This window comes from Doryrhamphus excisus, linkage group LG15 (assembly GCF_037039965.1).
Source record: "Doryrhamphus excisus strain RoL-2023G ecotype Guam linkage group LG15, RoL_Dexc_Guam_v1.1, whole genome shotgun sequence".
Lineage (NCBI taxonomy): Eukaryota > Metazoa > Chordata > Actinopteri > Syngnathiformes > Syngnathidae > Doryrhamphus > Doryrhamphus excisus.
The window spans coordinates 6659189-6686949 of NC_136371.1; the positions used below are offsets into that span (position 1 = coordinate 6659189).

The 27761-nt window shown below is 41.4% G+C and overlaps 2 protein-coding genes across 12 annotated transcripts in view; both read right to left on the minus strand.

Moving 5' to 3' along the window:
• Positions 1 to 8237: 8237 nt before the first annotated feature.
• Positions 8238 to 17544, minus strand: LOC131103945 (putative glutamate receptor). The gene is made up of 10 exons (XM_058050512.2): positions 17174 to 17544; positions 16955 to 17030; positions 14461 to 14492; positions 14200 to 14385; positions 13899 to 14122; positions 12081 to 12178; positions 10690 to 10907; positions 10385 to 10604; positions 10064 to 10314; positions 8238 to 9036 (listed from the first exon to the last, which is right to left on the minus strand). The coding sequence occupies exons 2-10, from the start codon at positions 17016 to 17018 to the stop codon at positions 8938 to 8940; spliced, it is 1392 nt and encodes a 463-aa protein (XP_057906495.2). The 5' UTR covers positions 17019 to 17030; positions 17174 to 17544; the 3' UTR covers positions 8238 to 8937.
• A 1988-nt stretch (positions 17545 to 19532) lies between these two features.
• plch2a (phospholipase C, eta 2a) overlaps positions 19533 to 27761 on the minus strand; it is a 104015-nt gene continuing 95786 nt past the window's right edge. For 4 of the 11 annotated variants that reach the window (XM_078796890.1, XM_078796889.1, XM_078796887.1 and 1 more), the window contains exons 20-23: positions 26890 to 26969; positions 26554 to 26631; positions 24974 to 25346; positions 19533 to 21418 (exon numbers count right to left, since the gene is read on the minus strand). In XM_078796890.1, coding sequence (XP_078653016.1) covers positions 19860 to 21418; positions 24974 to 25346; positions 26554 to 26631; positions 26890 to 26969 — 2090 coding nt within the window. In that variant the 3' untranslated portion in view covers positions 19533 to 19859. Of the gene's footprint in view, positions 21419 to 22528; positions 22558 to 23178; positions 23194 to 24124; positions 25347 to 26553; positions 26632 to 26889; positions 26970 to 27761 lie in introns of those variants that run through there. The other 7 variants (XM_078796897.1, XM_078796888.1, XM_078796892.1 and 4 more) reach the window with 6 other exon arrangements.

The window sequence follows — 27761 nt, forward strand, 5'->3', positions numbered from 1 at the left end:
TAGCCAAGGATATCCACGGAGCTGTCATCCAGACATCGTCATACATGACGCCAGTTCAGGATTTGCATATGGAAATGACAGAAGTATTTCAATTGGATTCACGCTTTACCCTCATTGCGTTCATTGCGGATTTACAGATCACTGGATTGGTACAGTTCTGCTTGCCCACACTAGCACAAATTCAATGCTTCAGAATTTTTGAGTAGTACTAAGAAAATGTATATGTCAGGAGTGCGTGGACACCAATTTGATTGTCGGCCAACCTTGGAGCTCCTACGCGTTCGTCATGATTATTGGTGACAAAAAGGCAATGACAATATCACTTTACAAAACATTTCTCATGCCAGTTTGTCTGTATTGCTGTTTTCTCTTGGCTTTTCAGACATGACAGCTGTGTCGCCGCCTAAAATATAATCCTGTTACTGCCCCCATTCTGCTCTGAACACATCCCATGGATCAGAATGCACTCTAGAATTGTCTGTCTTTCTTGTCAAGTCTGCAAAAAGGATTTCAACAGATTGTAAACAGAAATATCTGATTTTGTGTGAGCATTAAATGGAAAACAAGTCTGCCTGCAGTGAGACCTGTTTATGCTAAATTGCTAAAAGCTAAACACACCCACCAGCTGGGAAATTCGAATTCTGTCTTTTTGTAACTCTTTCACCCTAGAAGTGTTTGCACACCTGCGATCAAGGTCACTCGCAATTGCATTCCTCTACTGGACTGGTCGCCAGCCAATCACAGGGCACATACAGACAAACAACCATTCACACTCACATTCATACCTATGGACAATTTGGAGTCGCTAATTAACCTAGCATGTTTTTGGAATGTGGGAGGAAACCGGAGTACCCGGAGAAAACCCACGCATGCACGGGGAGAACATGCAAACTCCACACAGAGATGGCCGAGGGTGGAATCGAACTCGGGTCTCCTTCAAGTGCAAAAATAGTAATAAAATTTTTTAAATGGGGTGGCACGGCGGACGAGAGGTTAGCGCGCAGATCTCACAGCTACGAGACCAGGTTAATTGGCGACTCCAAATTGTCCATAAGTATGAATGTGAGTGTGAATGGTTGTTTGTCTATATGTGCCCTGTGATTGGCTGGCGACCAGTCCAGGGTGTACCCCGCCTCTCACCCGAAGACCGCTGGGATAGGCTCCAGCATCCCCCGCGACCCTCGTGAGAAAAAAGCGGTAGAAAATGAATGAATGAATGAATTTTTAAAATATAATTAAAATATCCTTTCAAGTCCGCGGCTGTCGTTTTTTTCTACTTTTTTTTAGCTATTTAAATGACACCTTTCCAGTCCGGGAGGTGGACAAACCCCACCAAACATTCATCCCGGCTGGACCTAAAGAAGGAAAAAATACCACTTTTCTGACGATTCGATTTTCTGCTGTTTTTTCAAGTCGGCAGGCTGATCTTAATGCTGAAGACTCAGTCAGCTCTGCGTCCTCTGTGTGATTTATAAACGGACACTGTTGGGGTTTCCTCCTGAGAAGGCCATTATCATGCAGGCAGGCACATCTGCAGACTTCAGTTAGTGAGGCAGGGGGTCTGGGGGAGTCCCAAGGTCATCGCCATGGGGTGCCTTTGGTGTCAGCACGATCCCACTCTCACTGTTGCCTCCCTTACAAAAGGGGCAACAACAAATGGTGCCGCCTCATCGTTCTTATTCTCTGGCTGTCTGTTGGTTGGTATGATGAACAAAAAGAGCAAGAGGCCTCCCACGACATGTGTATTAACCAAAGAGAGGCCAAAAGAGTGAAAATAAGTACACCGTCACTCTTGGACTTGACATCTTTGATTTTCAATTCTTATTTTTTTTTTCCCCCAAAAATGTTTAAGAAACGAGATCAGGCCCACGCAAAGTTGAATCACAAAGTTTTGAAAAGAGGACTGCTGTGATGTGGATTGAGGTTCATTCTCATTCCTTTAAATTCACATTTACACTAATGTGTTTGACTGTTTAATTTCAGAAGTAGTACTGTCCGTGGCTGTTTATAATACTTTGTCCTTTCCATTAAGGTCTTTTATAACCACCATCATCGACATTTGCCGTCTTGTTGTGGTCCTGTTTGTTTTTGTTGTTCTGTTATTGAAATTGCAATTGTTGTATTTGTCGCTTTGTATTGTTGCCCTTTTTTTGTTTTTCTTCTTTTCCATCCCCTCCTGCTCTTGTCTGGATGCTCCAAATTTGCATAACAACAAAACATGAAATAAAGCCAATAATAATAACAGAGAAGGTGTAGATTGTACTTTTCCCTGGTAAAGCAAATCTGTTACGCATGTAAGGGCATTTTGATGAATAATACTATCAAACCCAGGACAAGGAAAAAAAATAATATTCTACATTTTCAACCAAAATGAGTGGACAAATATTACTATTTTTATGTAATCTTGATTTCATTTCATGATGACTGTGTCTGCCTCAACCAGCCTTCCTTGATTGCACATTACTGGGGAACTGGCATCTCTCAACATCTTCCAGTCGCCATGCGACAAGGTTCAAGTTCAAGGTTTACTGATGTACTGAAGCCTAAAATGCAAAGAAACAATCTCAAGTTCCAATTGAGCAGATCAGTTGAACATATTGACTTATGTTTCATTTCTTAAGGAAACTCAGCCTTTCATAGCGGCTTTAAAGCGAAAAATGGATCACCAGTCCCAATTTTGAAAGCTATTCACACAGTTGTCAATCTTCAATGAGAAAACCAACACAAGCATACGGAAAACATGCAAACTCTACATAGGAAGACCCGAGTCAAGTCTTGAAGTCACTGCACCCATGGTGTATAAAACCAGGAGAACAAGCAATTGGTGCGCCAGAACGAATGGAAGGAAAACGTTCACAGATCAAAAGTCTCTGTTGGTGCCCTCAAATGGTGAACCTACCAACATAAGACCCCCAGTTGGAGTACTTTAAAAGGTTGTGTATCGTTGCTGTATTATCTCAGTCACAAGGGCAAATCACTGTTGACTGTGTCAAATCCCTGTGCACTTTGGACATACTTCACATAAAACACCTTTTTTTTACTGTACCAGGGCCCACAAACTAGTATCTGCGTTTCAGGCTATGGTGTTATGGAGCCAATGATGATTCCCATCGAGATAAAGCAACCATCTGTCACTTTGGCGCATTGTCTGAACTGGGAGAGTAAATATTCCTTGAATGTGCAAGCTGGGTGTGACTATAAATACAGATTTATGGATGTCACTATAACATGGCCAAGGAGGATTTGCGGTGAGGTGTCTTCACCAGTTCAAATGTGAACTCGTATATCAAGACAATGAAGTGCCCTGTTTTGCAAAAAAAAAAAAAGATTGTAGATAACAAGGAGGAAAACCTGTGTCTCGTTTGGGACACCATGCCTACTCCGCTACTCCATTTCCTAATTAAATAAAAAAACTAATAGTGCCTTCACTATGGTTGAGAAGGCATCCATCCATCTAAGGCTAAAGATAGCTGATTTGGGTGATTTCCCATGTTATGTATGCAGTCTCTGCTCCGCACAATTATTGTAAGAGCAGGAAAGAGACAAGATGAACACTCAGGGATGACAGCAGTAGCCTACAATTCAGCCATGATTATCAGCCCCAGGTGTCCACATTGTCACATGAGATATTTAAAAAGGATACACTATAAACCTTGCAATTCTATTTAAAATCAGTGTTCCCAGCATCATTCATTAGCTCTGGCGAGATGTCGTACGGGAGGTCTCCACTACTGCGGTATTAAGCAGTCTGAGCAGAAGCTGTTTTAATTCTACACTTGATCAAACCTATTTAAGAATTGTCAGATGTAAACAGTGCAAAACATAATATTAGCTACTATTGTGGAAATGCACTCTTTCAGCACTCTAATCATCATGGGAACTGTTGTTCGTTTACTTTGGTGGTGAATCTTTCTTGTAAGGTTGGCGCTGTGTCAAGAGGGAGAACATCTCATGAATTGATGGATGTGTGCAACGTACCAATGCTGGCCATGATTTTGTTTTGTGCTGCCCCAAAACCTCCAGACACAGCTACTACAAGGTCAGTGACAATTCCACTTTTAGCCTGTTTCGACTCAGCATTATTACTCACACGTACTGTATGGAGTGTACAGTAGAGTGCCTGGAGAGTTAGATACATGAAAACTAAAAGCACATGACCCATCTATGCTGGGGTGTGTGTGATTGACACATATCCATCTCGTCCAACTGCAACCCCTCAAACAGAGTGTGGAGGCCAGAAAAAAATAAGACGGAGTAAAACCGCATGCCACCGGCAAGAGTAGGAATGACAGAGTAAAAAGGAGTGTCAAAGTCAGAAAGATCAATGTGCAGACTTGGGCTGCGGCAACCAAGGGAGCTGCAGACTCAAAGCTCCTCAAGCCCATAGTTCAAAGTGGTGACATGCCTGTTAGAATTTCTAATTCTCAGCTCATTGACAGGCGTGGCAATGCAGTAGAGGCAGTGAAATGAGGAATCACAAGCAAGCATACCATTCTATTTATTGCATCAATACAGTCATACCTACGATTTTTTATATGCCTCGGTTTTTGTAGGATTCGGTTTTAGAAAATTATTTACAGTCAATACCATTTACAGTGGGGATGGGGGCCTGCTGACCTTGTCTGAGGATATAGTGAGAAGGTGGAAGGAATACTTTGAGGCCCGTCTCAATCGTTCCATACAGGAAGCAGTCTGGATACGTATGCGGACAGTTCCATATCGGGTGTAGTCAAAATGCTCCCCAGTGGCAAAGCTCCGGGGTTGGACAAGTTTCGCCTAGAATCCCTCAAGGCTCTGGATGTTGAGGGACTGGCTGATATATCTCTCTTGGAAGTCGGGTACAGTAGTCTGGATTGGTAGACCGGGGTGGCGGCCAACCTTTTCGAGAAGTGTGTTCCAACTATAGGGGGATCACAGTTCTCAGCCTCCATAGCAAGGTTTATTCCTGGGTGCTGGAAAGGAGGGTACGGTTGTTATTTGAACCTCGACGATATGAGGTACAATGTGGCTTTCATCCCAGTCCCGGAACACTGGACCAGCCCTACACCCCTACCAGGATAGTGGATGGTACATTACTGACCGCATATCAGGCACTTGGATCTTGAAATATATGTATTTTCACTTCCTGGCATTATGGTCAGCGTGCATTGGGGCCAAGTGAAGCAGTGACACACCATATGCAATAGATGGCGCTATGGCGAATAAAAAGTTAATACCAATGTATTGAAAAGTTCAAATTAGTGCATACAATGGGATTTGAGGTATTATTGATTGTACAGAAGTACTGAAATGACTGCATAAACATGATAATTATCAATGATCTGGCAACATCGGGCACCATCTTTGTATTATGCATTGCTGCCACCTACAGGACTGGAGTGGAATAGTACTACAGTGCTGCCCAACCCATCTTAATAGACAGACATGTATAGAATTTTTTGGCCTTGGCAGAGGTCTGTGCTCCATTGGGTGGTGTTCCAGGTTATAATTGTGAGAAACGGGATCACGTGCTGGCTGGTGGGGGGGATGGGGATGGCGGGAGTTTGAGGCACCGAGGGGGCGGCAGGAAATCTGTGGGATTTACAGCTTAATCTTCTTCGGCACTTCCCTGTCGGCTGAGCTGCAGACTGTGGCAGAGGGAGTGTGTGCTATCTTAGCACAGCTGTCAGGAGCTGCCTGCCACCAAATCAATACTTGTCTTTTTCTACTCTACCTCTCACATACAGACTCTCTCTCTCTCTCATGGTTGAAACCTATCCTGTTCTATTCCTGTCTCCTCAGACTCATCCTGTCAGCTGCTCCTGCTGACACTAAATCAATGAGTCCTGTAGCTGATTAGCAGGTTCACTCGCAGGTCGTTTCACACAGCCAGAGGACATTTACACTCATGAACATACTGGTTATTGTCACAAGAGTGTTGGAGATGAATGGAGGAATGCAAAGGAATGCTTTTATAGATATATTTATATAAGAATATACAAAAAGACTCAAATCTCACTATGCAAAGTACAGTGCTGTATCTCTTTTGTATTGCACTGCAGTAATCTAACAGACTTTCCACTTTCAATTTTCTTGCATTGGGTTTTTGTCGAAAAGGATTACGATGTATGGGTTTTTCGTACACAGTCGCTTTTGTTGTACGGCCAAACAGTGTGTCTAACACACGAGTCGAGTACCCAAGCAAAGCATCCATGCATTAGCGACTCAGCATTTGTGAAGACCGGATAGTGTTTTTTCTTTTAGATTTGGGACACTATAAACAGATTATGGGCAAGCAATCCTTTAATCATCCTTATTATGTGTGTGGTTTGTGTACATGGAACACACACAGAACAATGAATAACTTGTACCTCCTTGTCTCCTTTCTTCTGCTAATAAACACAGCGCCTAGTGTGGTGAGGTGTTCAAGAGCACTGCATATTTCTCTGTTGGATGAGTCTGTGCCTTTAAAAAAATATAAAAATTAATACAACTGCAAAAAAAGTTGCCAAGTGACAGAAATGTGAAAACATTCAAAATGAAGTTTTGATATCAAGGTTTTAATACCTGTGATTGGCTGGCGACACCTCTCGCATGAAGCCTAGTAATAAGTCAAATAGTGTTAATCATTACATATTTGTTCACCAACCAAAATACATTGTTGATTCATATTTGTTCTTTAGCTTCTGACTGTGTACCACAGTGGTAATATATGTTTATATATAAAAGTATATGATTTAAAAGTTAAGCACCAGGAGTGTTGATTAAACTTTACACAGTGTGCCATGCTTTCCTGTAAGACTTCAATACACTATGAACGGTGCACTTACTGCCAAAACAATTCCAACAGCGTACCCAAGTGGTGAAACTGCCGAACAACAACAGGAAAAGTACCGAATGAGTGGATGAGTATAAAATGCATGCACAGAACGCGCACAAACAAGGCGGATTACTGTTTTGTAGTGAGTAAGCATGAATTGCATAATGTTAAAATCTGCTGATTTTTGTAAGTGTACCCTAATCCAGGGGTTCTTAACCTTTTGACGTGTAGGCCCGATTTTTGTGGCCCGGTGACCATTAAATATTAACACTGTATATGTTTTCATTAATTTGGTTTCATTTCGTTTGTTTTCAACTTGTATTAAACCTATCTTAACTTTTGCTAATAATTCATGGAACAAATCAAGCAAGAAAAACATGTGAAGGCTTAAGTCAGGCTTATTAATAATAATAAAAAAAGATTGAAATTTTACTTTTAAAGCACTCCACACACTGGGCTCGCGGCTCAGCCTCACTACCTCAATTTTAAAAGCCGTACTTGAAGTCAGGATTGTACTTACGTAAAAACCGAGTCTTTTGGGGGGACTGGCACCAGTTTTATCTTAATTTTTTTTCAGTTTAAAAACTTCTCCATTGCTAGTTGTAGTTGAATGTCTTCTTCTGATCATCTGTGAGCTTGTTAAACAACTGACTGATACATTACCGCCACCATGTGGTCGGAAGCTGCACTGCAACTGAGCGTCTAGTGGATAACATACAGTAGCATAGCAGTTTTTTGCGGCCCTGTAGTTGGTGCTTGAGGCCCAAGTTTGAGTTTGCCATAACTGTGATGTGGCCCTCAATAAACATGAGTTTGATACCCCTGCTCTACAGCAGTCACTAAAATACATGTTTACCATAAAAGGGGCAAACTGTCAATACACTAATTTCATACATTGTTTAAAGGAATTACACCAACTGTAATGTTTCATGAGTAATTCACTTATACTTTGCTGTCTATACATGTTGCTCACCACAGAGAATCAGATCACACACACCGCCTTGCAAGGAGAGACACCAGAGTGAGGAAAGAACATGAAAAATGAACATTTAGTTAGCGGGATCCACCAGAGAAGTACCTACGTATGTATGCATTGGTGTTTGGTTGTGAGACAGTTACCGCTCTTCACTTTGCAGATGATGCCGTCATTTTTGCAGATGCTTGCACTGGCGAAGATGTGAGAATTGAAGGGTATTGCGTCTTTCCTTGTTGAAAAGCCAACAAGGGATGCAGTGACTTTGTGGATGCTGATTCAGGCCATGCATCTACCTGACCTCCATGCACAGATAATCTGCATGAAGCTCAATTGTGAGCTCAGAATAGGTACATACATACATACTGTACATCAAAAACAGCGTGGGCTGAGTAGGTTGCAAAGTCCAATGGGGCTCTGTCTCACTCAACTATTGAAAGTAGTTATAAAGGCACAAATAGCAGGTCATTTATTTATTTTTAATGGGGTTTACAGGCTATTTACACACATTAAGACTTTGTGATGGTGCTGCAGTGATTTTTGGATGGAATAGGAAGATATGATGCTTCAAAGAAGAAGAAAAAAACAAACAAACAAGAACAAAGAGGATACTTTTCTTTCCAAATGAATGCAGTCAGAGATTCCAGCTGCCAAAATGAGACTTACTGTAGTCCAGAATCTTCAATGACATTTTGCTTTCTTCCAAATGTGGCTGAAAGCCAATTAAGCAACAACAAAAGATTGTATAATTAAGATACGTACTGCAAAGCTTTCCAGTGCCACTAGGATTTTTGGGGTCCACTTTGAAAGTTAAATTCATACTTTTCTACTAAAAATGTCTTGTTTGTCTTTCATGTCGTGATTGATTTAATATGGAATTAAAACCTTCCGAGCTACATGCACATTGAAGTAAAACAATGTGGAACCTTGGTACATTTATTTGGATGACACAAGCAATATAAACTGTTAGTACATAACGACTATTTCTAATGGACGACCCTTGTAAGTACTGATTAGCATTTGCAGTATTAAACTCTGTTGATGTGTTTCATGGCCACTCAACCCCAAACTGTTACTATGGGAACATTACAAGTGAGTGTTTGAATGTACCGACACAATGTTGTTGTTTTTTGTTTTTTTTTATATATATACGAAAGTGGAAGAATTAGGCTTTGCTTTTGTCTGTGGCGTCTTGCTCTGTGACCTCTCCTCCACTGCCAAAGCGCTGATTCAGCTCTGATGTCAACACCGAGCAGCAGGATTTCTGTAGCAGAGAGGAAGAATCAGAAAAGTGTAACATTTTGCAACGCAAAGCAGAGAAAGGACTTGTTAAATTGTCAAGACAGGGTCTGTTATGAAACGGAAACGATGATTGGTGATTATTGGAAGTTGCCCTTAAGCCTAAATGCAATGAGCGTCAATAGAACTGCTTGTGATCAAGGGTGCAGACAAGTCCTCAATTCCATATTGCTGTAGTATCATTCACAGTAGAATGCTATAGTCTCTATAGTGTCTTATTTCATGTTGACTATATTGGGTATATACGAGTATAAAGTCTCTAATGTTATGTTATGTTAAAACACATTAAAGGTCGTAAACAGGTTTTCTATACTCTAATTTTTCAATCTACGACAATTATTAATTTTTTCCCCTCCCCTCTCCTAGTGTTGTCCCACTTCTTCCACCCCTTCATCGCCCAATCATCCCGTCCTGTCACCCCTTGTCTCACTGCATAGGATGTTGTATATGTACGGAGGGATGATTACACAATTTCGCTTGTACTCCTGTATAAGTGACAAGAATAAAGGGCTACATCATCATCATCATCATCATCATCATCATTATTATAAGTAAGGAAATTTACTTGTCACGGTGGGGTCTGCAACCAATTAACCATAATTAACGAGGGATTTCTGTATAGGGAAAGTGTAATGATGACCATAGAACTAGACACAGAACACATCTCAGTGTCAGTGCAAGGCAACAAATATAATTACTAATGTTTTTAATTACTAATATATCTAATATGGAGCAGTTGACTTCTTTTTACACTTTTAACAGTGACTTTGTCTAGTAGTAGTAGTAATTATAGCATAAAATATATAGTATAACACACAAAGGCAACTGCTTTCTAACCATCTCTGGCATCCAAGGTGGGGTATTTTAGTACTTATTTTAGTTATCTCATTTGTGACTTATTGCTAACATATATACTTACTAAAGGTTTTATGATGGAAGACAGTTTGACACTGTAACAGATTATTTACATCTGAGCTTGCTTCCATTCATACCTTTTCTTCAATTGCCTGACTGCGAGCTTTGGCGAGGAGTTCCAGCAGAGCAAGAAGGAGGCCGACACCCAGGCCAAGGCCAAGCAGGAGGAAGAGACCCCGCAGGTCATGAGGATGGAGGGTTTCTGAGTTGGGGGCGCCATCGGCTCCCACGCAACTGCTGGCCCACCACTTGTCCCGCAGATAAGTCAGCTCGCCAGATTCGCTCAGCTGAAGAATGGCCATGCTGAGGTTTCTTACCATAGGGGAACCTGGAGAAGAATGAACTTTCCAGTCTTGCCTTGTAAGGACTGCTCACAAAAGGAATCCATCCAGACTCACCCTGACGTGCAGCAATGCTATAGGCTCTCATGGCGACAACTTCCTGTGAGCGGGTCAGTGTACAGTAGCGAGCCACAGCGAGATCCAAGGACACGGCCTCACCGATGAAGGCAAAGTTTCCCTCCTGGGCACGGCGAACACCTTCCTCCATGTTTACTACATAGCTCTTCTTACGCTCCATGTGCTGGTAGATGCGTCTGTAGACAGCATTGTTGGAATTCTAGGACAATAAAGAAAGAAGGCATCATCACATTTTTATTTCGATGGAGAACATGATGAAGATACCGTGTTGCTTTTGAACACACCTTAAAGAAAAGCGTGGTGGAGCCACCGTCCACTGTGCCATACTCAATAACATCCTGTTTGGCGAGGTCCTCAAAGTTCATGATGGAGATGTGTTTCTTGTTGAAGTGCATCATGGAGTGGAAGTTGGCAAAGTAGCAGGCGAGCAGTACTACAACAAACACCCACCAGATGGCGCTCACCACTTTTCCAGAAACAGCTTTAGGGTGAGGACCAGCACCTGAGACAAACAGCATGTATTTACCAAGTAGGTCACTACCACCCAGCATAGCCCAATTATGATTATAATGCAGTAATACCTCTATTATTCATATTTATTGTAATTGTTGATTCTTTATTTTTCTGGGGATTTTTTTTTTATTTTAAAGAAGTTACTGGTTTTGGATTTGGATTTCAGGACATACAGTACAGTATACTAGTACAAGTCAAACATATCCAGACACGCCTAAATGAATATATAAATAATAATAATGTCGGACTTCATTTGGTATTCAAGGAGACCTACATGGCTGGGTTTCATCTTTCTTTAGACTACAGCGTGTTGTTCTGGCAGGATTTACTTCGTCAGCATTACCTGTATCTTTCGGTGTGCCCCAAGGGACCATACTTGGTCCGTTATTATTCCTGATGTATGTATAACAATGAATGACCTCCACCTGTTTTGTATGATGATCCAACGCTTCAAATTACCATCAAAAACCCTAAACTCGGACACATATTTGCAAGTAGTCTTCAGCAAAAAAAAATTGAACATGATCCCCAAGCAAAGCATTACTAGGGGTCCTCGCTACCAGCATACTAACAAGTACTCCTTGCATCAAAGGACTTGCTAAAAAAAAACTACATCCTGGAATGTACTAAAAACCTCCTCCTCCTTCTCAGAGCACTAATCACCATCTACAAGGGATCCATACGATTACTTATGGAATATGCTTCTCATATTTGGAGTATAACAGGCACCACAGCACTGATGCTATTAGACAGGCTGCAGAGGAAAGCAGTTTGATGACTGAAAATTGAGAAACCACTCAGAGCAGGAATTCTACTTGAGGATGGAGGAAAGTTACACTTTTTACCGACACTTCTTCATGAAACAATCAGTTGAATTTGCTGGAATCCTGCCTAATGAAATCTATGCACGCATAGTTAGTAGTCACCACTATGTAGTCAATAGTCCCAGGTCCAACAGTTGTATTATCCAATTCTGTATTATCTTCATTTTGTAGCTTACACTGCACTGCTTTCAGTACGTGCTACCTTTCTGCCAGAAGCAATTTGCATTAAAGTTGCACAGAACAAGAATGTTCAGAACGTTCAGACAGAAAAAGGAATAGACTTCTTGTAGCAGGGTGTGGCGGTTTGTGTGTTTCGGTCTAGCTGGTTGCTGGGTTACCTTGCAGTGTGAGAGCTCCCGTAATGTACCAGTAGCTGTGCAGTAAAGTAAATCTGTGCTCTTCTGTGTCGGGCTTGGCCCATTCACCCGGACTGATCCTGTGAAGGCAGTCAAATAAAAATGTACAAGTGACAGTACATACAAGTGTTGAGATACATAAAAAAACATCTGTAACATGTTATGGACAGTGATGGGGTATGACAAGGAATATTTGTTATACAGTGGAATTAAGTCCAACACCTCTCCTGTTGGAAAAGCGTGATACAAGTGATACAAGTGAACAACCATTTATAAAGGGGTGTTCTGATACAATATTGATATTGCATTGTCTTGAATTTCATCCGATACCGATATTGATTGGATATCCACATTAATCATTCATTCATTTATTTTCTACTGGAGCCTATCCCAGCTGTCTTTGGGCGAGAGGCGGGGTACACCCTGGACTGGTGGCCAGCCAATCACAGGGCACATATAGACAAACAACCATTCACACTCACATTCATACCTATGGACAATTTGGAGTGGCCGATTAACCTAGCATGTTTTTGGAATGTTGGAGGAAACCGGAGTACCCACGCATGCACGGGGAGAACATGCAAACTCAACACAGAGATGGCCAATGGTGGAATTGAACTTGGGTCTCTTAGCTGTGAGGCCTGCGCACTAACCACTGGTCCACCGTGCAGCTGTAATGGGTAATAGTAATGGTTTAATTGTATTTGGACATGTATTAAGTATTACATCATTCAGTTCACAGTTCAGACCAGTCCAGGGTGTACCCCGCCTCACGCCCCAAATCAGCTGGGATGGGCTCCAACATACCCCCTCGACCTGAATTGAACTCAGGTCTCCTAACTGTGATGCCTGCGTGCAAACCACTAGTCCACTGTGCAGCCCCACATTAATCATACATACGTACATTTATTTACATACTAATATTACTCATATTACATACTTTTACTGTTGATATGAGAAAACCCTAAAATTATATCCAATATTTTTCTCGACTGCAGTGCTTTCAGTAGTGTATTTTGTATTATGTGCCTTCCAGCTTTGTACTTCAGCTTCTACAAGTATGTGTTGCCATATAAATGTAATCTGCCCAGGGCCTTCAGGATTAGGACTTTTGGCCTCAGTCACATAAACATTATCTGCAATGTTGCTAAGAAATATATGTCATCATCACATCTAAAAAAAAAAATAAAGTATGTGGGAACAGAAGAACAAGAGTTGAATATGGGTGAATACGGATTTTAAGTATCTTGGTGTTCATGAGTGCCGTCACTCATGAAGGCCCCGGAGCCTGGGATCGGCAGGTGGATCAGGGCAGCATCTCCCAGTAATGAGGTGGCTGTACTCGAACCAGAGCTGAGCCTGAAGCTGTCAATTAGCGGCAGGTATATGTTCCCACCCTCACCCATGGTCATGAGCTTTACGTTGTGGCTGAAACAACGAGACCACGGATACGAGCGGCTGAAATGTTTACTCCTTAGGGAGCCGTAGGGACATTGTTGGGCTGGAAGAGAAAGTGGATGCCTTGAGGATGCAAACTGAAGGATTGCATTATATCGGAAACGATGTGGAAGATTGATGATTTGGAACAGTCCTGGTGCATTAAAAACGGCGTGGTGACCGGGCTTCACACAGGAAGAGAAAAAAATGCAATGCTAACATCGCCAAGAAACTTGCAAGTAAAGGAAAATACTGTAAAATAAGTTAAATGGAGGACCAAAAGAAGCCGAGGTATCTGTTGCGAAATACATCAAGCAATAATTTCATACACGTACAAATATTGTACTTTTATTTTGAACATACCTGCCCATCAGGAACATGCAGAGACCAGTTAGCAGGAACGCAATGGCGATGCCCACCCACATCTCAGTGGAGAATGGTGCCAGGAGGCTGAAAGCGTTCTCATCACCTGCCACATCTTTGTGGAGAATGAAACCTATTCCCGTTTGCATGAAGGGCGTGGTCATGTCCACATACTGCTCTCGGATGGCGGTGAGTGTCAGTGGGGCCACAGCCAGATCGGCATCCTAATGTAAAAAATTCATGTTCTGAAGTGTTCTTAGCCACAAAGTGGGACCAATACTTCCGTTCCCAGGGAACATACCCCTCTGATGACTTCACCGATCATTCCATTCCAGTTCCCGCTGGAGTCCATGGATCCATAGCGGCCGTCCTTCACCAGCTGCAGTTTGTAACTGAAGCCAAGTTTCTCGCTGAGCTCAGAGATGAAGTCAATACAGTAGCCTTCCAGCTCCCCTTCAGAGCCTTTGGTCATTGTGTACGGGTCTTGCTGTGAAACACAGATAACTTGACAACAAAATACTCTTAGAGAAGTGTTATAATACTGTAGTAAAAAACAGAATACCATTATAGTAGTGATGGATAACTCTTTTGGGCCTGTAATGGGGGAAAACAGCATTACATTAAGTCACTGGGTGTGTTCAAAGATACTTTGGTTGGATGCCTACAAGCTATAGAAATCCTGAAGAATGCTATTGGTGCTTTGTGTCCTCTTTGCTTTTGTTCCACAACAGCAGTAAATAAGCTGAGCAGCACTGGAGGACAATGGAAGTGTTGTGTTGTAAGTGCAACTTACAACATCAGGCTATGTGGGAATCAAAGCAAAGGGATCCTACGTAAGGATGCATTTAAGATTAAGAGATTAAGATATGCCTTTATTCGTCCCTCAGTGGGGAAATTTGTATTGCACAGCAGCAAGAGTACAGGGTCAGTTAAGCAGTACAAAATATACTATATAGAAAAATAAACAATATAAACAACCCAAGTATTAACAAAATCAACAGTTTTTCCCAGAGTTATATACAATACAGGATGTAGATAATATGAAACGAGATGAAATATATGACCAGTCTATACACTGAGATCTTTGTTAGAGAGTTAATATGAGGCATTATGGAAATACTTCATATAGAACTTAGTATATTGCATTTAAAGCCCTTAATATTGCACATGGAGGTTGATCAGATATTGCACAGTGAATGGGGTCTGGAGTAACTATACTGACTATAAAAGCAAGTATTGCACAGATGTACATAGTGGTGTGGGGGCCATTTCACCCCCCTCTTTTCACTGTGTCATGAAGTGCAAGGGCAGCGGAATTCCTGCCCTAATACTCATGGCACCAAACTTGTTTTCTGTCTGTCCAAAGTGTGACCAATGGCTCTCCCAGCATGTCTCAAAGACCTAACATGCCCTGCCAAGGTCGGCCAGAGAAGAGTAGTGGGGATCAGGAGGTGCTGGGGGTGCAAGTTCCTCATAATTTCATGCAACAACAAAAGCCAGTCCGGCTGGGTCATACGAGGCTCATGACACCCTTGTCAGCATCCCCCCAGAGAGGATTGTAGGAGCTATGATCAGCGGAGATGCCTGTCAGTTCACCGCCTGCCTGCCTGCAGAGTGTGGGCTAATTGATTTATCGCAGTGCTTTCTAGACCCCAGCACGACATGAGCCCCTCCACTGGTGAGAAATAGGATGCAGCCCGATTGGATTGTGCTTTGATAGGACTCCTGCTGCCTAGCGGGGTCCGCTGGGGGTAAATCGGATTTACAAAAACTGTTGGGGAGCGTGACCTATTTCCAAAAGGTCATCCACAGTCTGATGTTTGTGATGTGGAGAGTTGGACATAGAGTATATGCTGATCGCTGTGGATATAGACTTCTCACAAAGACATGAAGCCGAACTGGAATGTATCCAATTGCAGAACAATGTAAACAACCCTGCCTTTTCAAAAATAACCATACAGTTTGGAGCTATTATTTTTAACAATATGTGGTTGTAATGACCTTTTTTTTGACCTACTGTCTGAGTTGGATCATGGTGCCTGACAGTATATCGTCAATAATGTCATGTTGCAGAAAGATGTATTATACACTATGACTTTCCACAGCCCATGTCATGTCTTTAGTGTAAGGTGTGGCATTATCCTTGCTAACAGGACAATAAAATACACACAAAGGCACTGCAGTACTTGCCTCGTCCTTTAGGGATAAGAGGCGTGCATAAGATAGAAGATGCTTGCCAAGAGGGAATGTTGGTGTTTTTTTTTTGTAACATAAATACTGTAAAACTGCATGAATGAATGAATTTATAAAATACTGTAAATATTGATCTGACTTTTCTTTTCCAACAAAGCATCAGAAGGAAAGATAGGTTGGGTGTACTTCATATCGATATAGACTTTCTTTATTGTCATTGCACAATAACACAGCAGTGAAATTGCCAACGAAATGTCATTGCCTGGCTCCCGTGTAATAATAAATAATAATAATGTGGAGAATAAATAGATGACATCAAATATGACCAATGTACAGCGTAAACAGTAATTTGTACAAATAATTTAGAATAAATAACAATAATTTATTTTAGTTTTGGTTGTGCGTGTGGGCAGGTAGAAGGGCTTATGTGGCATTCAGCAGTCTGATGGCCAGGGGGAAGTAGCTGTCTCTAAACCTGGTTGTTCTACAGCGGATGCTGCAGAGCCTTCTCAATGAAAGCTTGAAATGAAAGCTTAGAGTACAAATGATTTTCTGTTAATAAAAAATGAAAATAAATGAACAGACTTCCAAAGACTAACTGCTTCACCAGCTATGAACTTCACCGCACTCACTGCTAAAATACGACAAAAAGCTTTTGATGCCGTGCTGTTGCACACTATGCGTAAGGTCTCCAATGAAGAAAAAAAAAACTAAAAAAATAAAATGTGTCTATCCACTCTTCAGTTTGAATTGTATTAATATGCCAGTATTGCCACCTGAAAACCTGTTATTAATTAATCGGCACTAACAAGTAACAGTCTTGCTCTTTTGCATTGACCTTGACTGAGAATCATGCATCTTACCTGCAGCAAACGCCCATCTATTCAGGGCCGCCACACTCAAGACAAAAGCTATGCAGACTTTCATTCTGCCAACAGCCTGAAAATGATAGCATTGTGTCAAATTAAGATTTCATAAACATATGCATAACATCATGATGACTAAAAAAAATAACATTAGTTCTATGCTGGGTGATACATTTGTGGTGTCACAGCGTAACAATATAATATTAATGTACTCACCTTTGGTGATATGCAGATTTAAAAATCTCACAAGAACCTAAAAGTATTGACAACAAAACTTGCAAGTGCAAAGTGTTGTGTAAAGCAGACAGTCGTGGGTGAGTTTAAATGTGGGAGGATAGAGGGAGGGCCTAAACCTAAAACATGATTGTCCATACAGAGGCTGAACACGATGCCACTGCAGATGTCGGTGTTAAGTGTGCAGGTTTTAGGATTTGGAAAGGGAATAGAATTTCTTTGTCAACCATTCTAGTTTCTTGAAAAATGTTGGCATCCTGCTTTTGTTCCATTATAAATACTAAACTGCATGTAAAAAGTGTCTAACAGTCTTAATTGTATAATAATGCACAGTCAAACAATGCATAGTCAAAGTCAACCTTAGTGTTTTTTAATGGTTGATACAAGCTGTCTTGTTTTTGCTGTGGGTTTTGGCAGAGTCCAACAAATGAATGTACGTGTAAAAAGAAGCAGTGACTTCATCAAGGAGGAAGGGGTCGCATTCAGTTTTGGAGACAAAACATTCTGTTCGGCCTCAATTGAGAGAAAAAAGTTGTGCCAAGCTGTCCAGATAAATACCGCCTTAAAAGAGTCTGTGGGATTTTCTTAGAATCCTAATGAAGCTGTCTTTTGTATTGCTTTGCTGGGTGGAATGGAGTCTGTGGCGCTAAAACAAGCATGTCGTGCTTCACAAAGTCTCTCAGAGCTGAAGAAGAGGCCCGGCAGAATGTGACAGCTCGCCAGGGGAGGCTGTCAGCTTTGGAAAGTACAGACAATGGACAAGGCTTTGAAGAATCAGTGTCGTGAGAAAGCATGAAGTGGCTCCATGCATTTTGGGATGGGAAAATGTAAGGTTTGAAATTTAAGGATAGGTTTAACTTACTGCTGTGTAACATCTCGGTTAATGCCAATTGTGATTATACATTATCAGTTTGAAGCTAAGATTAAGTGTTTACATGAAATACCACTCCATGTCTGTTCATCTGCCCTTGTAAAAGATCGCCGACCGTCCTATGATTTCTTTTTAACAGTCACTCCTTTAGAAGCTCAGGAAACAACAGTGGGCCATGGTTGAAGTTGTTGTGCAGCCTTGTGCAGCCTGATGTCTTAGTTAAGAAAACATCGGCCATGCCTGTCGGGGGTCTGCTGGGTTTTGGCCAAAGGTGACCGAGTCTAAACACAGACCAAAGAAGAGTTCATAATTAGAAAAGAAAGCACACTCTGCCAAAATTAAGGTCAAATGCTTCCACATGTCAGTTTGTATAAGACTCAATTTAGTGTAGAACCTCTAAAGTTTGACAAAATATGCCACGGAAATCACACATGTAATGTTTACGAGACTTCAGCTCTTGCTGTATTTTATCTGCTTACTCAAAAAAAAAGACAGATTACTCAATTACTAATATAATAGCTGAATGTTACAATATTAATGAGCACACAAATACACATTTGTATTTTTCCCTGCAGCATAAACAATAATGCGGCTAAAGGCGTTACAGTTGCTATGATACTTAGAGTGCAGATTCAGAAAGAAGTGAATGAAGCGATAGCATTCTCATCTAAAAGATCTCAAGTTTCATAAATGGTAGAATTCTTCCAGCTTTTGCTTGTCTGATTAAAAAAAAAAAGTCAAAATTTAATAACATAATAGCTCAGGAGACTAATTTCAGATTGGTTTCCTTGGTGACAACTCAATTCAATTCAGTTCCTCCATTAACTCTTTCAATAACAAATGTATTTATATATTTTTATCCATTGAAAACAAAGAGTCAAACCGTGCATTATTGATTGAATTTATTAAAGTCATAATTACACATTTTTGTTTAAATATCGTCTCTCTTTTTTTTTTGCACAAACATCTGGCATGGCAGTACAAACAATGCAGCAGGCTGACAAACGTGCTTTGTTTTGTTTTTAGTACCATGGACTACTGAGAACATAAAAACTACACCGTGACGCTCTTAGGAGCGCCATCAAACTGTCCTACAAAACAGGTTGTGACATTGAACATGTTGATATAAAAGAGTTAGTAAAATAAAACCCAGTCAAGGGGTAAATACAGTGCATATAACACATGCAGTCAACTAAAATATTCCAAAAAGAAGAACTACTAGTAGTTCTCTCAGTGCTGTGACATGCTGCAGATCAGTATCATTCGCAGACGATTGGCAGCTCGGTTGCATTTACATGTAAGCACTACACAAAGCAGTATATGAATTAAAACGTTTACCTTGCATTGTGGGGAGAGTTCATTTTCTCAGGAAAGCTCATCTTTTAGCATAAAACTGCACATTATTTTGCACATAACAATGCCATCACTCGTATATTGCTTAATGGATGGGCTAAAAATAATATCTTGACATTTTGTTTTTAATTTCAACTATGATTATACAATTACAAGGGTTCAAACTGCTACTGAATGCCGTAAATCCTAAAATACTTCAACATAACATTAGATCATAGTCAACATTAAAAATGGCAGTTTTCTTTCAATACATTGTATCTAACAAATTTACAGGGCTGGCTAAGTTGCCTTGAGAAGAAATGTTTTTCAGGATCATTTTTATGAATCTGGTCCTCTGAAATATTCTGCTGAACTATGCTATAATTTCTGAAGAATAAAATAGTTTTTCTTGGAAAGAAAAACAACAAAAAAATGGACTTTACTTACTCAAACCTGCCACTCCACTTAAAGTCTAAGCATAAAATGGACGTCACTGTTTGCAGGGCTTTTGGAGGGAGGGGACGGTCTTAAGGGGGATCCTAAATATGTGGCTGGACATAGCATGTTTGGGCTAGCACAGGGACTTCCAGCGATACAACACGCTCCTTCAGGATTCCCCCGCTCCTCAATGGGGCAAGCACTGCTTCCACCCATGTTATTGGTACAGCCGAAGCTCGTATTGCCTTGCATCAAGCTCTGCAGCCTTTGCCTTTCTTGGGCCTTCTTGGCCCGGTTTGCAATATAACGCACCCTGCTTTGGCTCCTGGAGGATGTCCTCCTAATGAGATGCTCTTCTACAGATTCCTCTTCAGATTCTCTCGGTCTATTTTCAGGTGCAAAGTCACTCGCATTCAGGGGCTCCACATCGGTCAGCTTCCGTAGCTGCTCTGTCAGGTCATTGCTAGGGTGAGTTTTTGCCAAGCTGCCCTTTAGTAGCTGATCCCTGGTTGGTCTAACAATGAAGCTACGGCTGATGCTGCGGTACTTGCTGTCAAAGTTACAGGAAATATCATCTGATGTAAGGTCCCCAAGGCTTTTGGATATGGACGCTGGCATTCTGGATGGAGATGCTGATGGCGGCCTGCTGGCTGATGACTGCTTAAGCCCTTCCATGAAGAGTCTGCTCCAAGTGTGCCTTCTTTGAGTAAGTCTGTTGGTTCGGTCTACGGGCGATTCCAGGTGATCTGTGGAACAGTCCCGCTGTTGAAGATTGGGGTTTGATTTGCTTCTGTTAACTTGCAGTCTGTCGAAGGAAACAAATGCTGAATGGTGGCAGCTGGCGCAGGGGGGGTCACAGGTGACGCTTGTTCCAATAAGACTCTTTTTGGCCAGGTTGCTTTGGGAAACGTCAATGACCGTGTCACTTGAAGAAATGCTAGAGGAGGAGGACATACTGTCTCTATGGCTGACCGGCTCAAGCTTGCTCCAAAGGCGGTCAGTCGTGGTAGCATCTGTGCATACTTCAGGAACGGAGTGAGCCCTTGAGTCTGCAGCTGCTTGAACATGGCCCACGCTCTTCGTTCTTCTTACCGGTATGTGTGATGACAGAGTGCCGATCGCTCTCTGGGCCTTGGCTGTTTGTTGTGCAAGGACTGGACGAGCTTCAGAAATCTCCAGTCTATGGTTTTTGTTATTTTTCTTGTCTGTTCGCGTTTCAAGGTGTTCCCTCTGGTTTTGGGTGTGCTCAAAGGTCAAGTTAGTACTTTGGGTTTGGGAACCTAGGATGCTTTGTTCAGCCGCTGACTTCGCTGAGAGGGGCATTGTTTTTGTAAGTGTATTGAGCTCTTTGTTGTTTACACTCACTCTACTTGGACTGTCCAGCAATTGATTTGAATTAACTGCGAACTGGGATTCAGTATGTACTGGGCTGTTTGGAGACCGCGGGAATGATGAGGGACGATGTGTAGAAAGGCAGTCCTCTGGAATGGTGACAGAGCAGATGATGTGTGTGTTCTTAGAATCCCCAGAGTGATTTAGTGCAGGAAATGGAAGCAGTGCAGGTGGACTCTGTGCTACGGAACAGTCTGTGGAAAGAAAGACGCTATGAGCTGTTTACATTTGACTCAATCACATTAGTGATTATGTGGATTATCATTTTTTTCATAGTTTGGCTGTGCCTGCGACTTACGTATACCGTATTTTCTGGACTATAAGTCGCACAAGACCAATTAGGTCCAAAAAAAACCATACATAAGTCGCACTGGAGTAAATGTAAGTCGCTTTTTTTGTGGGTAATTTATTTTACAAACTGCCAAAACTGACATTACGTCCTCTTGGAAGGCAAGTTCTAACAATAAAAGAATAGAGAACAGGCTGAATAGGTGTAAGATATGCGAACACAATGGTTATTCAGCTACACACAAATTAACATGAACTGAAAAGGTGTCCAGTGTTTATGTAAAATAAACAGTTTTTTCATTTATAAGCCAGTCTGGAGTATAAATCGCAGGAACAGCCAACCTCCGGAAAATATATGTATGTGTAATATGTATGTATATGATGTATAATTGAACATATACAGCTTTTAAGTTCATGTTTGGTGGTGGTTGGCTTCTTTGTGACACCTAATGTCACCTAAATACCGTCAATGCGACTATGTGGAACTATAAAGTCCTCTTCATGACACATTTTTTGATTGTACTGTGAGACTCTGAGCGACTTATACTATGGAAAATACATATTCCAAGCTTTAGTACTGTATTTATTAAAAGCTACAATATTTGGAGGTCATACGAAAAACCTTGCTTATACTTTTGACTATAACATGAAGGGTTTAAGATATACTATATAGAGCACCACTGCTCTACCCTGTTGAGTTTCAGACATAAGCAACCTTCTCAAGATAGTTCTGGAGAAATGGCACATATGCAAATACTAACATTGTCCCTACAAACAAATCAAATTACAATGAAAAATATTAGAGTGAATGTTTCCTGAAGTTTTTCAACATTCAGTATGTAAAAATAAATTATCTGCAATCTAAATGAACCTTGATATATACAGTAAAAGCACCCAGAGAGACACAGCAGTGAACGTCGGACAGGTGAAAATCAGGCAGGTGAGATGGAGAGAGTGATGGGTGAAATTAAGGTGCACGGAATATATATTTAAAGGTTGCACACATGGAGGTTTACCTGAATCTGGTCATCCCCGCAATTCTGCACTAGGAACAGAGAGAGCGTGCAAAGGGAAAAACAGGAAAAAGGAGTTCAGCAAAAACTGGAAAGAGAAGGAGATTGGAGCGCTCGGAGACAGCTTCAAGACAAAAACATCTGTTAACGATTATGGACGGACCTCTTGAAAATACATTGATTGGTTGATTTTTCCTAAATTAATAAACATTTTGAAGCTAGAATTCTGTTATAATAGCATAGTTTACAGGGAGAACGTTTTAACTGAGACACATTGTGACATCATTACATCCTGCGATTGGGTGGCGACCAGTCCAGGGTCTACCCTGCCTCGCAAAAGTAACCTGGGATAGGCTCCAGCATACCCCTGTGAGACTAATGAGGATAAGCAGTATAGAAAATGGATGGATGGCATCATTTCATTCAATGTGTTGAGGAACATACAGTATTGTGTCTTCTACACAACTAATACACACCAGAACCTAACATGAGACTGTTACGTGAATATACTGAGTCTGTGTTCTTTATTAATGCAAGTTTTCTATAAGTTGAAAGTACCTCAAAACCACTGGAATGATAAAACACAATAAAACAGTTTCACGACCCAAATATGAATTGTTTCGTCCATAAGCAAATTCTATTTCAAAACTTACCAGTTTTGTCATCTGCTGGTCAAGTAGGGAGATTGATTGCGTATTTTGGAAAAAGACAAGCACAGTTTAAATCAAATATGTGTAGAAAGAAGAGGAATTTAGTTACTTAATACTGTTTAGGGATGGCTATAGATGTGGTTAAAATTGTTGGTACCCTGAGCTGTTAAACATCACAATAGTCACTGAAATAACTTGAACTGACAAAAGTAAGAATTTCAAAAATATATACTGCAATTTGCCGAAATGGGCCACACAGTCGGGAGATCGGGAAGACCTGGGTTTGATTCTCAGGGTGTACCCTAGCCTCTTGCCAGCTGGAATAGGCTCCAGCATACCCATGACCACATTGAGGATAAGTGGCATAGAAACATAAACTCTAAACAGCTTACCCACTGTGAAACACAGAGATAATCTGTGCAGGATACAATGAAATCTCAAGACTACAGTATATATATATATATATATATGTATATATACACACACACACACATATATACATATATATATATATATATAAAGGTTTCATTCACAAACATTCACGGTAGACTGGACTACAGTTGGCTTAGTTCCATTGCTAGACTGTGATGTAAGTGTTATAGTGTAGTAATCTTGAATTAAATTACTCACTAACTACTCTGTTTTAAGTATTTTCTTGTTCTGTGTTATTACTTTTGTCAGTTCCCAGTGATTTCTGTGATTCTAGTGGGGTACCATCAATTTGGACTCCCAACTGCTCATCATTACATTAAAAACACTACATTAGGGACACAAAAGATTCTGGGGTTTGTGATGTCTATGAATGGATATAGCAGGAGGAATCTTATTTAACATAAGTGGTCGTCTAAACGGTTTGGGATCGAGTTTTAAAAAAAACAACTACAACTACAAGTGATCTATAACCACTATAAAACAGCCAGGTGCTTTGTATGCCTTGTGGGCATCTTACCAGCAAAGAATAGAGGCGACTTTTGACGTAACTCCTCCATTTTTTGGGCGAACAGGGCATTCATCTCCCGTTGAAGAGTGCCTACCGCTCTCTTACGGCTGTCGAGGACAGAACTCAGAGGCAGCACTGGGGGTGAGTCAAAGCTGCTCAAGCTGTCAAAGCTGTCACAGCTACTGCTGTCATCGCTCAGTGAGAAACACTGATTCATATCACCATTTGTGAATGGCATAAATGCCGGGCCGCACACGGTACCGTATTTGGGTACTGTTGCCTGGTGCCAACGGAGATTGGTCCTGCAATCAGGTGTGAGGCTGTGCACAGGTGTGACAGTGTTGGGAAAGCGTCTACGGGGAATGTTGCAAGACAGGGCATTCCTTTGTGAGGCATTGGGCAGTGTTTGGATGTGCTGGGCAGCCAGGCTTTGCCTGGCTTTGGATCTGGGGAAGGGCTTAGGTCGAAGAAAAGCCTGGGATGAGTACTGAAATTGGGCCTCCCTAGAGTGAGGAAGCGACTGAGATTCTGGCTGAGAAGCTTTTGGCTGCCGATGAGCTGCAGGTTCTGAGTGACCTCTTTTCTTGGCTGAGTAATTCCTCCTTTCTTGTTCTTCTGTCATTTTTGACTTTGATCCCTGCCCTTCCTCAGCACAACCCTTTCTTTCGGATTCTGGACTTTCCTTGGAGCCAATTACACATGTTATACAGTTGGAAGACATTCCCACCCTGCCTGAGCTGTTAAGTGCCACTCGGGCAAAAACCCCTGGTTTCATTTCTGGATCATGAAAGCGTAGCCGGTTGGCCCGTTTAAGAGGCTCACTCATAGGACGCTGAGGAGCAAAACGAAGGCTCTTACCTTTACCCTCAGCGTGAAAAGTCCCATTGGTGTCAGGGTGTTCCCATGGGCCTTTGGCTTGGTGGGATGCCAGTGAATCTCCATTGCGGAGTTGTGGTGGTGTGGGCTGGTGAGAGGAGGAAGCAGAGGCCTTGTCCTCAGACTCTCTGTCCTCACTTGTGCCCTCTGAGCTACAGTCTTTGGTGTTGATGGCGATCTCAGGAAGGCCCTTCTTGACTTTGGGCTGACCTTTGGTTGGTGCACTGGCGGTGCGCCGCAGGAGGTGGGCACCGAATGGTTGCTTACGACTGTGCTGTGCAACAGCATGGCTGTCCAGGGAAGCTTGCTTTGGGTTTCTGTGAAAGAACCCTTTTATACCGCTGACCGCTCTGGCCTGATGGAAAACACAACAAACAAACTGTCAAACACATGGTGAATTACCAGGTCAAAATAAAAATGAGTCAAAGAGGTTACACCAAAAATAAGTGCTGCCATAATGCAGACAACACTGGTACAGTCTGCATTATTGCAATAACACACAGGTTTAGAAGAGCCACCATGCTTAAGTAATAACTGAGAACTTAAAATATCCACATGTGTACATAGACTATCACGTTATACACATGAATAGTGTGATCATTTTTCAGTACGATTTCATGCGTCATCACATTGAAATGATAAAATGAGTTACTAACTCTGAGCTGCAGCACATTTGTATTGAGCAGCAAAAAAATGACACGAGCACAATAGTAGAAATTGTACTCTACCTCTGCTTCAATTTGTCTTAAATTGTATGTATAACAGTGCAATGTACAGGTGTGTATTTTTTCTGTGGCTTTATTAGACGCACGACAAAGCGACAATGACAATGCCAGGTAGAGACAATGTGATGATAGTGAAGGTTATCGTATGAGACAATGTCCAACATTAAAGCACTTGAACCATTCCAAAGAAAAAGCCAAACCAAATGGGACGATGAGTATGGAATGAAACACTTTACAGTTTCTGCTAATAAACATTGTGAGAGAAGTAGATCCAAGTAGTCTAAAGACAACAGTGCCAAAACCAAATGAGGTAAGCGACCTATGCAAACGACTAAGGTTCAAGACAACCCTCCATATGATGACTACGACATTTAAGATTATAGCTTCTTTCATAAAAACACTGTACAATTTACCAAATATTTTTTTTTCTCACATAATCAGGGAACATAGCACAGGAGGATGAAATGTGTACACAGTGCTAAAGCAGGGAAACGGTGGAAATATGTTTCTTAGTTTAATCATTAAAAAATAAATTAATTTGTATAAAAATTTTTAAAATTTAATACTATGTTGAGATTACATATGTTTCTTTTATTTGTTAGTATTTTTTAATATAGTGGCAGAGTACTTCAGATGATTCATTTCTGAATGTTGAAATTAAAGACATTGGATCTACTTGGTGGATTACTGAAGGTACAGATAGGACAAGCCTTCAATAACTCATGCACTGCATGAGTTGCTCGTTTACAGTGCATTTAGCTGACAAGTGGGGTATGTGCAGGGGGAGGGAGGGTGTCAAATAGGCTCATGCAAGATGCTGACTGGGTGTCACTACACCTGAGTTGTCAGTGGCAGCTTCAACGTTCCTAAAAATGTCCGTTTTTTAAATGAATCATTTGGGAATAAAGGGGCCGACTGGAATCACACACAGACAAAGGCAGAGATGGGGAGAAAAAAGAGAAAGAGAAAATCAGACAGGCACAGATGGAAAAAGAGCTCAAACGCGTGTGATGGGGAGTCACAAAAGAAACAGAGATCACAACAGGAGACACAAAGCAGCTGAGAAAGACAGGGTTCAAAACAAGGACAACATGAGCAACATACAGTATTTAAAAGGAAAAGCGCTGAATGCGTTAACACTGTAATCCATATGTCTTCCACAGCAGTACCTACCTTACCAGTTATGTCATGCACAGCTACATGAACAAAGATGGAAGCCTCCTCCATACCTTCTAAGTACACGTGGCGATAACCTGCACACAAAAACGCAGATTTAAATGTGACAAGATTTCTCATGGGGACTAGAGCTGAGGTGATAAAAAACGAATTCCTCACACAATAAATGAAAATGACTTTGCACATTTTGCTAGCCTCAGTACATTGTCATGTGCATGCATATATGTTTCCCTTGTCTCGCCTCCTAACAAGCAGGAAGAGAGTTCACTCATGGTATTGGTTTCAGCACCTTGACGTGTTTGTTTCAGAACAACGGCAAGAATGAAGTGAGCCCATTTGTCAGTCTTTTTGCCTCCATGGGTGGAGGCAAGGCCAGTAAAATGCACACAAAGTGCAGGAGAGTGTAATGCAGTACATTACGTATATTAGTGGATTACAACGTAGTTTTTGATATTTTTAATGCACTTTTTAAAAAAAGCTTAAGGGGCCATCTAATTTTCAACATTTTCACGAGCGTACAAACCGTACGAGGGGGGGAGGGGGTTAAGACATCAACGTACGCTTTTTTGAAAACCAGAAAATGTCGATGTCTGTATGTTCGAACCGCGGGACGCAGTCAAATTTTAGCGCGAATAGACTGGTCCCTTGTCGTCGTATGCGAGCGCGACAGCGTACCAGTCCACGCGATACTCCATGTAGCTCTGCGTGCTTCGCATCCCAACACAACAATCAGACAATGGCCGACCCCGGTGATTTCGATTACCTATTTTCGTTCATCAAAAAGAGAATTGCTGCCATTCATCGCTCACCGAGCAATGCATACGAACAATACATCAATGTTTACTGCTTTGTGCGTTCGGAAGGCCAGG

Excerpts from the sequence above, each read along its gene's own strand:
- LOC131103945 (XM_058050512.2), bottom strand. The coding sequence starts at position 17,018 with ATGAAAGTCTGCATAGCTTTTGTCTTGAGTGTGGCGGCCCTGAATAGA. Across the intron at positions 14,123-14,199 it reads TCGGTGAAGTCATCAGAGGG|GATGCCGATCTGGCTGTGGC; the intron begins GTATGTTCCCTG and ends TTTTTACATTAG. Across the intron at positions 10,908-12,080 it reads GGGAGCTCTCACACTGCAAG|GTGCTGGTCCTCACCCTAAA; the intron begins GTAACCCAGCAA and ends TGTTTGTCTCAG.